Source organism: Rhamphochromis longiceps, linkage group LG19 (assembly GCF_057381845.1).
Source record: "Rhamphochromis longiceps isolate RC_006_pf linkage group LG19, R_longiceps_female_GT1.1, whole genome shotgun sequence".
In the NCBI taxonomy this organism is placed as follows: domain Eukaryota; kingdom Metazoa; phylum Chordata; class Actinopteri; order Cichliformes; family Cichlidae; genus Rhamphochromis; species Rhamphochromis longiceps.
This window is the reverse complement of record NC_140575.1, coordinates 19,838,284-19,850,674: the sequence shown is the minus strand read 5'-3', so window position 1 is coordinate 19,850,674 and position 12,391 is coordinate 19,838,284. Positions and strand designations below refer to the sequence as shown.

General features: G+C 37.9%; 1 protein-coding gene across 1 annotated transcript; it reads left to right on the top strand.

The window, feature by feature from the left end:
- The first annotated feature begins 662 nt into the window (after positions 1-662).
- On the top strand, positions 663-12,126 carry LOC146646577 (uncharacterized). Its single transcript, XM_085391250.1, has 2 exons — positions 663-737; positions 6,347-12,126. Exons 1-2 carry the CDS (start codon positions 728-730, stop codon positions 7,816-7,818), a joined length of 1,482 nt encoding a protein of 493 aa, XP_085247376.1. The 5' UTR covers positions 663-727; the 3' UTR covers positions 7,819-12,126.
- The last annotated feature ends 265 nt before the right edge of the window (positions 12,127-12,391 follow it).

The window sequence follows — 12,391 nt, the reverse complement described above, 5'->3', positions numbered from 1 at the left end:
TGCTCACTTTAGGGTTCATCATCATCTGCCTTCATCTTTTCCTATCCCTGCCATTCACCTCTGTCACGTTGACTCTCTGCATCTCGTCCTTCACCCCAATGAATCTTCTCTGTGCTTTTCCTTCTGCCTGGCAGCAACATAGTCAACATCTTTGTCCCATGTATTCACTACCCACTAACCATCTCAGCGTTGACTCGCTAACTTTGTTACCAAAATGCTCAACCTGAGCTGTCCCACTGATGATCTCGTGTCTAACCTTGTCCATTTCGTTTGTCCAATTTTCACATCTTCAACGCTACCTCCCTTCTTTTTGTCAGTGCAGCCATCTCCACCCACTCTGTCACGCTTTAACTATGTTCTGTACCTCTCTTATGCACTGTCTGTTGCTTTTGAAAGTTAGATCCGAGGTTTTAAGTCAACTTTCACTACCTTGTATCTTCCTAATATTTATTACAACGTTTTTGTAAAACTAATAAAAAACACCCAACGTAAATTACGTAATCTACTGTCTTTCTTGCTTAAATTGGTCAATAGAAGAAAACTTCAGATACCAGAAATCATGATCCTTGCCTACAGATTTTGCACATTCGTATCACATCCATAGTGCGTGTCCAGGGCTTTTATTATGAAAGGTAGGGGCAGGAAACATGTTCTCTTATCGACGGACCGTCATGTTTCCGGTATAGATGCAGGCTCTAGCCTCCAGATGTGTTGTTGACGCTGTGTGATGGCTCCAGGTGAGTCTTTCAAAGATGTTGAAATAGCTGACTACTAATTACCTAGTTGGTGCGTGTGTTGTTAATAAAAATCACAGCATACGCTTCGTAATAATTACGTCGGGCAGCATTGACCGGTTGTGCTATGCTAATATATAATCAGCTACACGAAATTGGCTGCAAAGGGAGGCGACTTTAGCAGAGATGCAGCTCGGAGAAGCACAACTTTGGTTGAAGCATAATTATTTTATTGTGAAAAAGATCAGGTTTCTACCTAGAACAAATTGAAAAAAACAACAAGGACGAATCCAAAGTTTAAGATAAGTGTGCATAGCATTTGGAATGACTTTCATATTTATCATAATGCTGATGAGTATTTTCAAATTTGGCTCTAACCCCAAAAACTCTAGTGCAGAAAGTGTTGCAGGGTTTTATATACAAAACTTGAAATTTCCCTCCAGTATAATTCTTGGAATTCACCATGAATCATTAATGGCTCTGCCACATTGCAGTAAGAATGGACAATGATGATTGCATTATTATTATTATTATTATTATTATTATTATTAAATTACATTCATGGTGGTCGACCAATTTCGATTGGAAAGTGTTTGGCTTATTGTCTCAGACTTTTTGCAATTCCTCCCAGAGAGATTAATGAAGGTCTGCCCATGAATTGCCATCTAATCTGTAACCACAGAAAGATTAGCAACATGTTGCAATCAGTTTGAGTCACTCTACAGTGAAGAGTACGACTCTGTGTGTGGAGGAATTTTATGAATTTCTGTGTCAGATCTATGATATCTAGCTTTACTCTGAATACAGATAGTTATCGTTAATTTCTGTGTATATAGACTGCTACAGATTTGCAATTTATGCTTATTTATCACAGCTAATTTTCATATTTTCACAAACAGACTGACCTCATTCGATAGTAAACTGAGTCCATCAAACTGTCTTTTTTATCAGGGCTGCAGTTATTGATTGTTTGAGTGATCAAGCAGATTATTGCATCAAATAAATGTGACATATTTAAATCAAAACAAGAAAACATTTTCTTAATTGCAAAAGTAAATAACTTATAATATCAGTTATAGTTATGTCAGTATATCAGAAATTTTAAAAACGTAAGACATACATACAGCCTAAATTAACTAATAAATTAAAGTAGTTTTTACTCTGTCTTGTTGGAAGGCTTTCTTATATTATTAGGGGGGGGAAACTTATAATATATGTTTTTCTGTTTAGATGTGCTAATAAATGAGCCTGTATGTGTCTGTAAACCTTTAAAGGGTAATGTAGTGGCTGCAGTAAAGAAAAGTGAGCATATTAACTTTCTCAGAACTGAGGTTTTCCCTGTGCAACGTTCTGATGGTGTACATGTTAATAATTAATATTAATAATAACTTAGAGTCCAGCATCACAGCCCCAGGTCAGTAGCTCACAGTTTTACTGCAGCAGAGATGTCCTATTTTGAAATAAAAATATGCTTTAATCAATATAATTTATTGATATTTTATTTTTATATTTTATATGTTCATATCATATCATATTATATTATATTTTGTTGGGCTGTCTTGGTTGACACGCCTCTACAATGTTGCGGTGCTATGGTCCTCAGCTGGAAAAAGGGTGGAGTGCCCACTCCGGGTCAGGGATGAGTTCTTGCCCCAAGTGGAAGCGTGACTGGAGAAGGGTGCGGGAGAACAACAGACGGATTGGTGCTGCGGCTGCAGTGATTCGGATGCTGTACTGGTCTGTTGTGGTGAAGAGAGAGTTGAGCGTGAAAGCGAAGCTCTCAATTTACCGGTTGATCTACGTCCCTACCCTCACCTATGGTCATGAGCTGCGGGTAGTGACCGAAAGAACGAGATCGCGGATAAAAGCGGCAGAAAAGGGCTTCCTCTGAAGGGTGGCTGGCCTCTCCCTTAGAGACAGGGTGATAAGTTCGGCCATTCGGGAGGGGCTCAGAGTCGCCAGTTTGGCATGTGACAAGGGAACGCCTTGGTGTTCCCCCGGATGAGCTGGAGGAGGTGGCTGGGAAGAGGGAGGTCTGGGCTTCTCTGCGTGGGCTGCTGTCCCCGTTACCCAGCCCCAGATAAGCGGAAGAAGATGGATGGATATTTTATATTAATCTTAATCTGCAAAATAATGTTATGAAAGCCTTAAAATAAATATGTTAGCAGAACGTGATGCCCCCACTTTAAACTCACCCCTGCTTGCTTCAGGTGTCACTGCGATAGAAAGTTAAATAAATCCTCTTTTTAAAAACACAACAATTTGCAAACTTTTTATTTACACTTCTGCAGCATTACTGTTGATTTCTGTCATGTAAAACAAACAGCAGCTGTTGTAGTTTGTTGAACAGGTGGTTTAAATTAAGGTTGCAAATTACAGCATCAAGTCCACCTGAGCTCAGAGTCTCGTTAAAGGCTCCTCTCTTTGCACTGCACCACATCGTTGTAGACGGTCTCTGGCTCCACGTTAAACTATGACAGGTTACTACTGCTATTGTGTTATACACACACACACACACACACACCTCGGTTTCTATAGCAGGTTGATATTTAGTTGTAAATGTGGGTGAAATACTTACATGGTGACAGCTGTGCGATGCAGAGTCGTGGATTTTTAAAAAAAAGCATCGAAGCAAAGAATTTGCATTGAGGATTTTTTTGCAGTTTTTGAATGAGTCGAATGGTTACAGACTCGCATTTCATCGGCACTTTGCACCAAAGTCTCTGTGAACACAGCACCTGATTGTGAGTGGTCGTGGACCTGAAGCAACCATTTCAAAGACAACAAGATCACAAGTTCACTGCACACGCCACAATAATTTTGGTGTCTCCAACCTCTGCTTTCCCTAATCTGACTGTAGTGTAACCAAGCTAGTCAGTGTTCATGAAAGTTTAACTGTGTCCACTAGAATGTTTATTAACTTCTTTAGCTCAGAACAGTATCTTCAACAGAAATCTGCATTGTTTGCTGTTAGTTCAGGTTACTTTTTGATCATTTAGCAAGAAGAAGAAGAGTGCATATATCGCTGAGTAAATTAAACATCAGGTACATCATAACATTTTATTTCATATTGGCTAGGGGTGAATTTTTATTTCTAGAGATCAATTCCAGCTGTATTTGTGCACTTTTCTTTAGTTGAGATGAAAATACAATTTTTTGAAATTAAATTGTTTAGCGATTTTGAACTAACAGGGCTCTAGACTAACTTTTTGCCATGGGCGTACCGGTACGCCTAACTTTAAAAAGTTAGGCGTACCGGCACAAAAGTTAGGCGCACACAAATTTTATAATAATTTATATAATATAATGTGTTTCAAAGCATTCAAAGATTGATGACACCGTGTCAGAGCACTGGCTATGAATTTCAGAAGGATCAGGCCTTAACTTAACAGAAAAGTTAGCAATAGTTCTTTTCCTATTACAGCTACATCCACTTTTGTCGTGCCTAGGCTGCTCACTAGGGCTGGGTATCATCACTGATTTCTATAATCCATTCGATTCCGGTTTTCAAAGTCCCGATTCGATTCAACTTAGCCTCAGACAGTCAGAAATATTATAATTCTGATCATTTATCAGTACTGACTTCATCAGAATTGTGAACATCACAGCAGATGTTTACGTCTTTGTGTGGAATCCGTGTACCTGCTCTCATTTGCTGTTTGGTTGTTGTTGAAATGGTTTTGTGAGCTTTAACCCTTTAAGACCTATCATAGAACCAAGTCCGCCAGAGCTTATATTATATTTTTACATGCTGTGGAGCCATTTTTGGGAGCATTTCAAGTTGCTATACATCAATACAACCATTATAGCCCAAACTTTAATAATATGTCTGCATTAGGTGCATAGTAATTACATAAATTGCAAAAAAGTGCAATAAACTACAAAAAAATTGAAAATCGTTTTTGTTTTTTTAACATATATTTCTAGTTAGAGAAATTTAAGAGGCTCATCCCTCAAAACTGTAAATACAAAAAAGTTGCACAAACTAGTTTCCCACCACAGGAAATTTCTTTTGAGTGTCTTCATAGTTTTATTTTTGAAATACACCAATTTTTATATACTGCAGGAAAAACGAAAATAAATATTATAGTGCAAATTTGCAAAATAACAGTATATGCATCAAAATAAACTATTTCCAGCAGTGCAATATGAGTCCTAAGCATCCCAGAAACGACACAGAAAGGCATAAAGTCAAACATAACTTTTTAAAACACAAGTATAGGCTCATAAGGCCCCGATCATAAAAAAAACTACATTTCCGCAAAATGACGTCACTTCCGGTTTTGGGCAGGTCATGTGATAGTTCGCGCTGATGGACATAGGAAGTGTTACAAACAGCTGATCGGATCGGCGAAGCGTGTTTCTGGAATATCATGTTTTTGTTGCTGCAAGTGATTTTTATGCAGTTTTTGCAAAGCTTTATGTGGAAGGAAACTGTGACCTAGGACAAGCTGATGGCATAAGATGTAAGTACAACTCCTCCGGTTTCATATGCAAAAAAAATTATTGCGCTAGCTTACGTGGTTGCAGTGCTACCGGGATTTAAAAATGGAGTGTGCCCGCTCCGATCGGCTGTAAAGGGTTAATCTTAGAATCTGACGTTTCTGGCAAAACACAGTTATATTTAAAAGTCGATTCAGGATTTAATGAATTGATATCGCTTTATTCAAGCTACTCACCTCCCACTTCCACCTACACTTTCAACTGGACCATGGCCAATCAGAGAGGTCCCGCCCCTTACTAGCTCTGATTGGTTTAGTCCACGATAGGGGCAAAATGTGTGTCTGTTGTTGACCACAGGGAAGGTTGCAGTTTGTTTTTTTTGTTTTTTTTTTTGGCTACCCGAACATTTGGTCGCACAGGTGCAACCAAATATTTTTTTTTAGTCGCACCACTGAAAAATTTGGTCGCATTTGCGACCAAATTGGTCGCACTCTAGAGCCCTGACTAAGGAAATATATAAGGCAGCCAGTACGGCCCAAATATTTTCTACTGTGGGTGAGAGTGTAGGCCAAAGGGAGCTAGATGGCATCAAATGAAAGGCAACAACTATGTTGTGTTCATTCTTAGGCTAATACGCCTGCATATCACAACATACCAAACAGCAAGTTAATTTTTAGCAATAATACTACTAATATTTTAGTTTGAATATTAGGGTAATCATATTATTAAGAAAGCTTCTGGCACCTCACAGAATTAACTGTAACACTTAATTTCCTCCTTCAGTCCAACACTAAATCCACCTTAATCCACCATGTAAGTGAGCAGGATTACTATTGCATAAAAACTCCATCAGTAGAGTAAAATTAACCTGTGTCACAACATTTATAAGGCCTGTGCTAATCTTATAATTCACTGGTGGAAAACCTTAAGTGGTCAAGTTGCCTTCAAATCATAGTTACTTAGGAAACATTGTTACGTTATTGGTGGATTTCATTTTGGCATTTTAATAGTTTTTGCTTTATTGGTTTCTACAAGCAGTTTTATTTAATTTGATCAAATTAAACAGTACTGTGTGTTTGCAGTAGTCATTGAACTCCATAACATAAGGTAATAATACCAGCATGATTACAAAGTTGCCATTGTTCATTATGAGTGTGTGTGTGTTTCAGTGTTTCCTGCAGATGTCCAGCAGCTGTTGGTGATAAAAGAAGAGATTCCCTATGAATGCAGCCCTAATCTGGACCATCATGACTCAGAGCTTCTTCACATAAAGGAGGAACAGGAGGAACTCTGGAAAAGTCAAGAGGGAGAACAGCTCAGTGGGCTGGAGGACAATATCTCTGGGTTCCCATTCACTGCTGTTCATGTGAAGAGTGAAGATGATGATGAGAAACCTCAGTTCTCAACGCTTCATCAAAGCCAAACTGAAAACAGCAGAGAGACAGAGCCTCCAGCTAGCAGCTCAGCTGAACAGATAAAAACAGAAATCAATGAAGAAGACAGTGGACCACCAGAATCAGAACCACATGCAAACTGTCATTTACAATCTAATACTGATGGAGAGACTTCAGAGTCTTCTAAGACGGAAGTCAGTGAGGACGATGATTGGCAGGAACCTTTGTCAGATTTTGGACCAGAAACTGATGACAACGACAGCGGGTTAAACAACAGCAGAGGGTCAAGTGTAAATAAGGATGTGGGATTTAAGATTGCAAAACAGTCTTTAGGTTGCTCTGAGTGTGGTAAACAGTTTGTCTGCAAGCAGTCTCTTCGGAAGCATGTGACATGTCACTCAGAAAAAAGGTCTTCCAACAGTTTGGTTAATGAGAAACATTGTAGAGTGGATCAAAACTGTGATTCTCATATGACCGTCCACACAGGAGAGAAATCAGTTAGCTGTGACGATTGTGGTAAAAGATTTAATCAAATGAGAGATCTTAAAATACACACACGGGTCCACACAGGAGAAAGACCATTTGATTGCAGTGAGTGTGGCAAAAGATTTAGATATCAAGGAAGTTTGTATGTACACATGAGACTCCATGGTGGAGAGAAACCATTTTCTTGTAATAAATGCGGTAAAAGGTTTAACCTCAAGACAAATCTTAACAGACACTTAAGATCCCACACTGAAGAGAAACCGTTTAGCTGTCACATTTGTGGACAAAGATTTAACTATAAAAGAAATCTTAACATGCACATAAGAGTGCACACAGGAGAGAAACCTTTTAGTTGTGACGATTGTGGACAAAAATTTAACCAAAACAGAGATCTTAGGAGACACATGAGAGTTCACACAGAAGAGAAACCGTATGTCTGTGGCGATTGTGGTAAAAAATTTAGTTATCAGTGTAATCTGAAGAGACACATGGCACTTCACAAAGGAGAGAAACATTTTACTTGTGGGGTTTGTGGTAACAGCTTTAACAGAGAGGGGAATTTAAAGATACACATGAGAGTCCACACAGGAGAGAAACCATTTGGCTGTGACACTTGTGGTAAAAGGTTTAACCAAAAGATACATCTTGAGACGCACATCAGAGTTCACACAGGTGAGAAACCTTTTGACTGTGAGTTTTGTGGCAAAAGATTTAGACACCAGTGTAATCTAAAGATACACATGAAAGGTCACACAGAATAGTTTAGTAATAGATACAAATTGAATTTCAGCTGTTCCTTTATTCGCTAGGGGTTGCCACAGTTTTTACACATACCCTTGCTTACGCAGTTGTTCCACATTTTATTCATGTTACAGTTTTACTTCAAAATGTATTACATTTATTTTTCACCTCAAAATTCTACAAACAATAATTTAAAATCAAAAAGCAAAATATAAAATGTACAAAAATACTCACACCCTGTGCCGTGACAATCAAAAGGAAGCTCAGGCAGCTGAGAGATTATGGCAAAAAGGCTTTAGTCAGGGAGGTGACCAAGACCCCAATGGTCACTCTGAGAGAGCTCTAGTATCATTCTGTAGAGAGAGAAGAACCTTCCAGAAGGACAACCATTTCTGCAGTACTCCACCAATCAGGCCTTTATGGTATAGTGACCAGTCAGAAGCCACTCCTTAGTAAAAAGCAAGTGACTGTCCACCTGGAATTTGTCAAAAGGGACCTGAAGAACTCTCAGACCATGAGAAACAAAATTCTCCGGTCTGATGGAACAAAGATTGAACTCTTTAGCCTGAAGGTCATGTGTGGAGGAAACCAGCCACCAATCATCAACTGGCCCATACCATCCCTACATTAAAGCTGCTAGTGGGGGCAACATCATGATGTGGGGATGTTTTCAGCGGCAGGAACTGAAACTAGTCACGGCCAAGGGAAATATGAATGCAGCGGTGTTTAGAGATACCTTGAAATGAGGTGAAGATTGATCTTCCAACTGGACAGCAATCCAAAAAGACTTGAGGCTCTAATTGTTGCCAGAAGTGCTTCAAGGTATTGAAGAAAAAAATGTACATAAGTATTCACAGCCTATGTTTTTCATTTTTTTATTTGCAAGAATTTTGAGCAAACATTTTTCACCTTGTCATTATGCGGCAGTGTTTGTCGAGTTAAGAGGTGAAAATGAATTTGTAACATAACAACAAGGAGCAAGAAAACCACTGTGAATGCTTTTCAGGTGCTCTGTGTGTCTCTTCCCAGGATCAAATCTGAAAACCACTACACTATGGAGACATTCATAAATTATATAGAGTAATATATATATGAAGCCATTTGGTTCTGTAGCATATTTTGAGAAACTCCTTCAACATTTTTAACCTTATGTTTTTATGAGTGTGTGACACCAGATTATTAAAGCAACTTCAGATGATAAAGTTCTCTCCAATCTGTATAGGATTGAGGGTCTAGAGGGTATCAATACTTTTTGTAACAGCCTTTTATCTTAATGGAATGATTTCAAGTATCTTTCAGTCATAATTTGTAGGTATTTTGTTGTTTGTAGCGCATAAATAACTCATATGTTGTTCATATGTATATACAGCATGTCACTATTTTGTACATTTATGAGACATTTTGCTTGAATTGGGTTGTATTCATTTTACATGAAGTAAAGTTAAATGCTGATAATAAAAGGAGAGATGTGGTAGTAGGTGAAGTGTCAATAATGAGATCAGTGGCGATGTTACACTGAACAGTAAATAATGTGTTAGTTTCAAACCACAGTGTTGCCATTTTAATGTGTCCTGTGTAATATTTAGAGTATTTTTTTTACTGAATTTGAAATGTGTATTTTTAAAGTTAATATTTGTATATTATGTTTTGAGAGTCAACCTGGAAATTGCACACCAGCAAACTGCATGTGCATCACCTGGGAGACCTGGTCTTCTCTGATTGGTTATCATGTCCATAGCCATCTGAAAAAAAACTCACTGTTTAAGATTAAGACAGAGGCAAATGAGGTGACGAGTGTAAAAAATAGTCAGTGCTCCAAATCCATTAAAATATTTATATTTCACTGTGAGATGTTGATACTTACAGATATTACTCACCAGATTTTGGAGTGAAATAATGCGCTCTTTACCTCACTACACTTACCCGACAGCTGGGATATTAGGAAAAAGTTATGGCACATTACTATTACTCATTTATTTCTCATACCTAACACCTGTTAATATTATTCGTATGAGGTATGAATGATTAAATAATATTTATTAATTATTCATATGGTAGAGTTATATGAATACATATGGTGTATGTTCTTTTTGTTTGCGTCAGCAATCTTTCTTTAGTGTTAGTTCTGTGGGTGTGCATTTGCACGTGTTTTGTTAAATCTTTGATTAAAATGACAACATGTCTTTAATACATGTTGAGGAAATCTGCTCATTATAATTTCTCAGTTTAAATCATTTTAGGTGGGAAGTCATTAAATATAACTTAATATTTATTACAGTTTTCATAATAGAATTTTTTTCTTCATTTTTTTAACAAAACATAAATAAATGGCTCTGTTGTACCTCATGCTGGATGATGTTCACAACGTAAAAAAAATCTGTAGTTTTTTCACAGGAATATTTATTATTTTTTAATCCCAGAAATATCTGTAAATTGCTTTAACAAACTTCTTCTTCATGAGAGTGTTGCTTTGGTAAACAATCAGTCTGGTACTCTATTACTTCTGCTTAAGTACAAACATGAAACTGCAGAGACAAAGCTTCAATCCTTTTGGTCTAGCCTGTATCTTCAGATAATGGATAATATATCCAGATTGTTTAAAATACAGATAATTTAATCCGGTTGTTCAGTTTGACGTCACTAGCCGTGTCTGGGTCTAAACTCCGCTGCAGGTCCATATATCAAACGATCACTGTGGCATTACTGAGAGTTGAAAAACTGTCTAAAGTCTTCATCTTTAATAAAATGATCAGCGTTCTGCTCTACCAGGTGTAACAATTGAGTTTAACATCCAGGCATCCATGAAAACGGAATTTATGACATTTAACGGAGTTAGAAGTTAGCAGGAAGTTAGCTCGCTAGCTTCTATCTAAATACAATATAGCATGTCCTGACTGCGGGGTTTTGGAAACAAATTAAAACGTACATCTCTGTTATCACTTCCAACATAAATGAAGACAGAAAACGAAACAGTAGTGACGTTTGTAGGGTTACTGAAGTTTGGCTAGCTGGTATATAATGATGTGCTACGTGACCACTAGCGACACAGCTATGTTAGCATAATATGAACAAACTAACTTTTTTTCCACTCGATAAAAGTTAACGTGAGTGTTGTCGGTGGTCAGGAACAAATGTAATCGCATGGCAGGATGCTGTAAAAGGACAAAACTTCAGCCAGGAGAACAACTGAATTAATCCATCCACAATACGAGGTTAGTCATTCATATACTGCTGTATGGGCTGGGCTGTAGTTACATCCTAAGGTTTTAAAAACTGAGCTTAAATAAATGATTAGTGGTAATAAAAGCCGAGGGAGGTCAACAGTGATGACTGACTGTTTTAGGAGCTTTTTGAGATCAAATAGAAGAAAATACATAGCATTAAATATGTTAACAACACAAAAGCCATATTAAACGCAGACTACTTTAGACCCGGAAGTAGGATTCGTCGCGTCATCACTGAACAACCGGATAGTCATCTATTTCAAGCTTGCATTTTGACCTAATTCATCTCCTTTGCTTCACACACACTTTTTTTTTTTATGTATGTGTTACCGGCACCAGACCTAGGGGAATCTGGACCGGCAGCAAGCGGCACACAGGCTAGAGAGCACTGCGTAGCCAAATATGAGCAAACTGTGGATTAATAGAGAGGACACCGAAGTTAGCGTCTTGCTCAGGCCGGAGCTCATTTATTTCTACATATACACAATACAAATCACACTAGACCATGCATTCTTCCCATAAAATAACAGAGTTCATAAACATAAATAAAGTTACAAAAAGCATTCTCTCAAAAGCAAAATAAATACAAACTAATTCAAAATGACTTTACATACTCACAACTTAAACAAAACACTCGCGGTTAAAGCATAACATCATACCAAAATAACCCATCTCACATTCACACAACCTTTCCCCACATTCGCGCCATATACGCTATTACTTTTGAACATGGCGTCCCCTGAACGCAACACAACATGGCGGCAGACGACTGCAAACGTTGTTTCACCAACAAAAACCTTTCCCCTTAATACATGTACTCAGTACTGCTTGGCTAAAACTAAAACAAACACTAAAACACATTTTCGGAAGTCGCAGGTTGCCACTATCATAGCATATACTTATAGTGCTACGTAGCATTATAGCATTATGCCGATGATACACTAATACTCATTACAACAAAATACCACTCTCATCTCAAAATATAGCCGAACAGTTGTTACTCAACTTACATGACATTTATTACCAGTTCGGTAACATAAAAGTTTGTTTGTCAGTACCTGTGGATTAATAGAGAGGACACTGAAGTTAGCGTCTTGCTCAGGCCGGAGCTCATTTATTTCTGAGCTGCGCATGCGCAGAGCCTATAGCTAGAGTCTCTGGTAGTTTCACAGCAGTGCAAGAGCACCATCTACTGGCATAATGAAATATAACCATGGTCTGGCAACACATAACAATTTCAAAATAAGTCACAATAATAAACAAAAAATAAGGGGGTAATTGGTTTTCTTGCAAAAGCAAACATGTAGCTTTTTCAACCTGCTACATATGCAGCAAAAACCTACTTAAACGTAACTGGTCGAGAAAATTA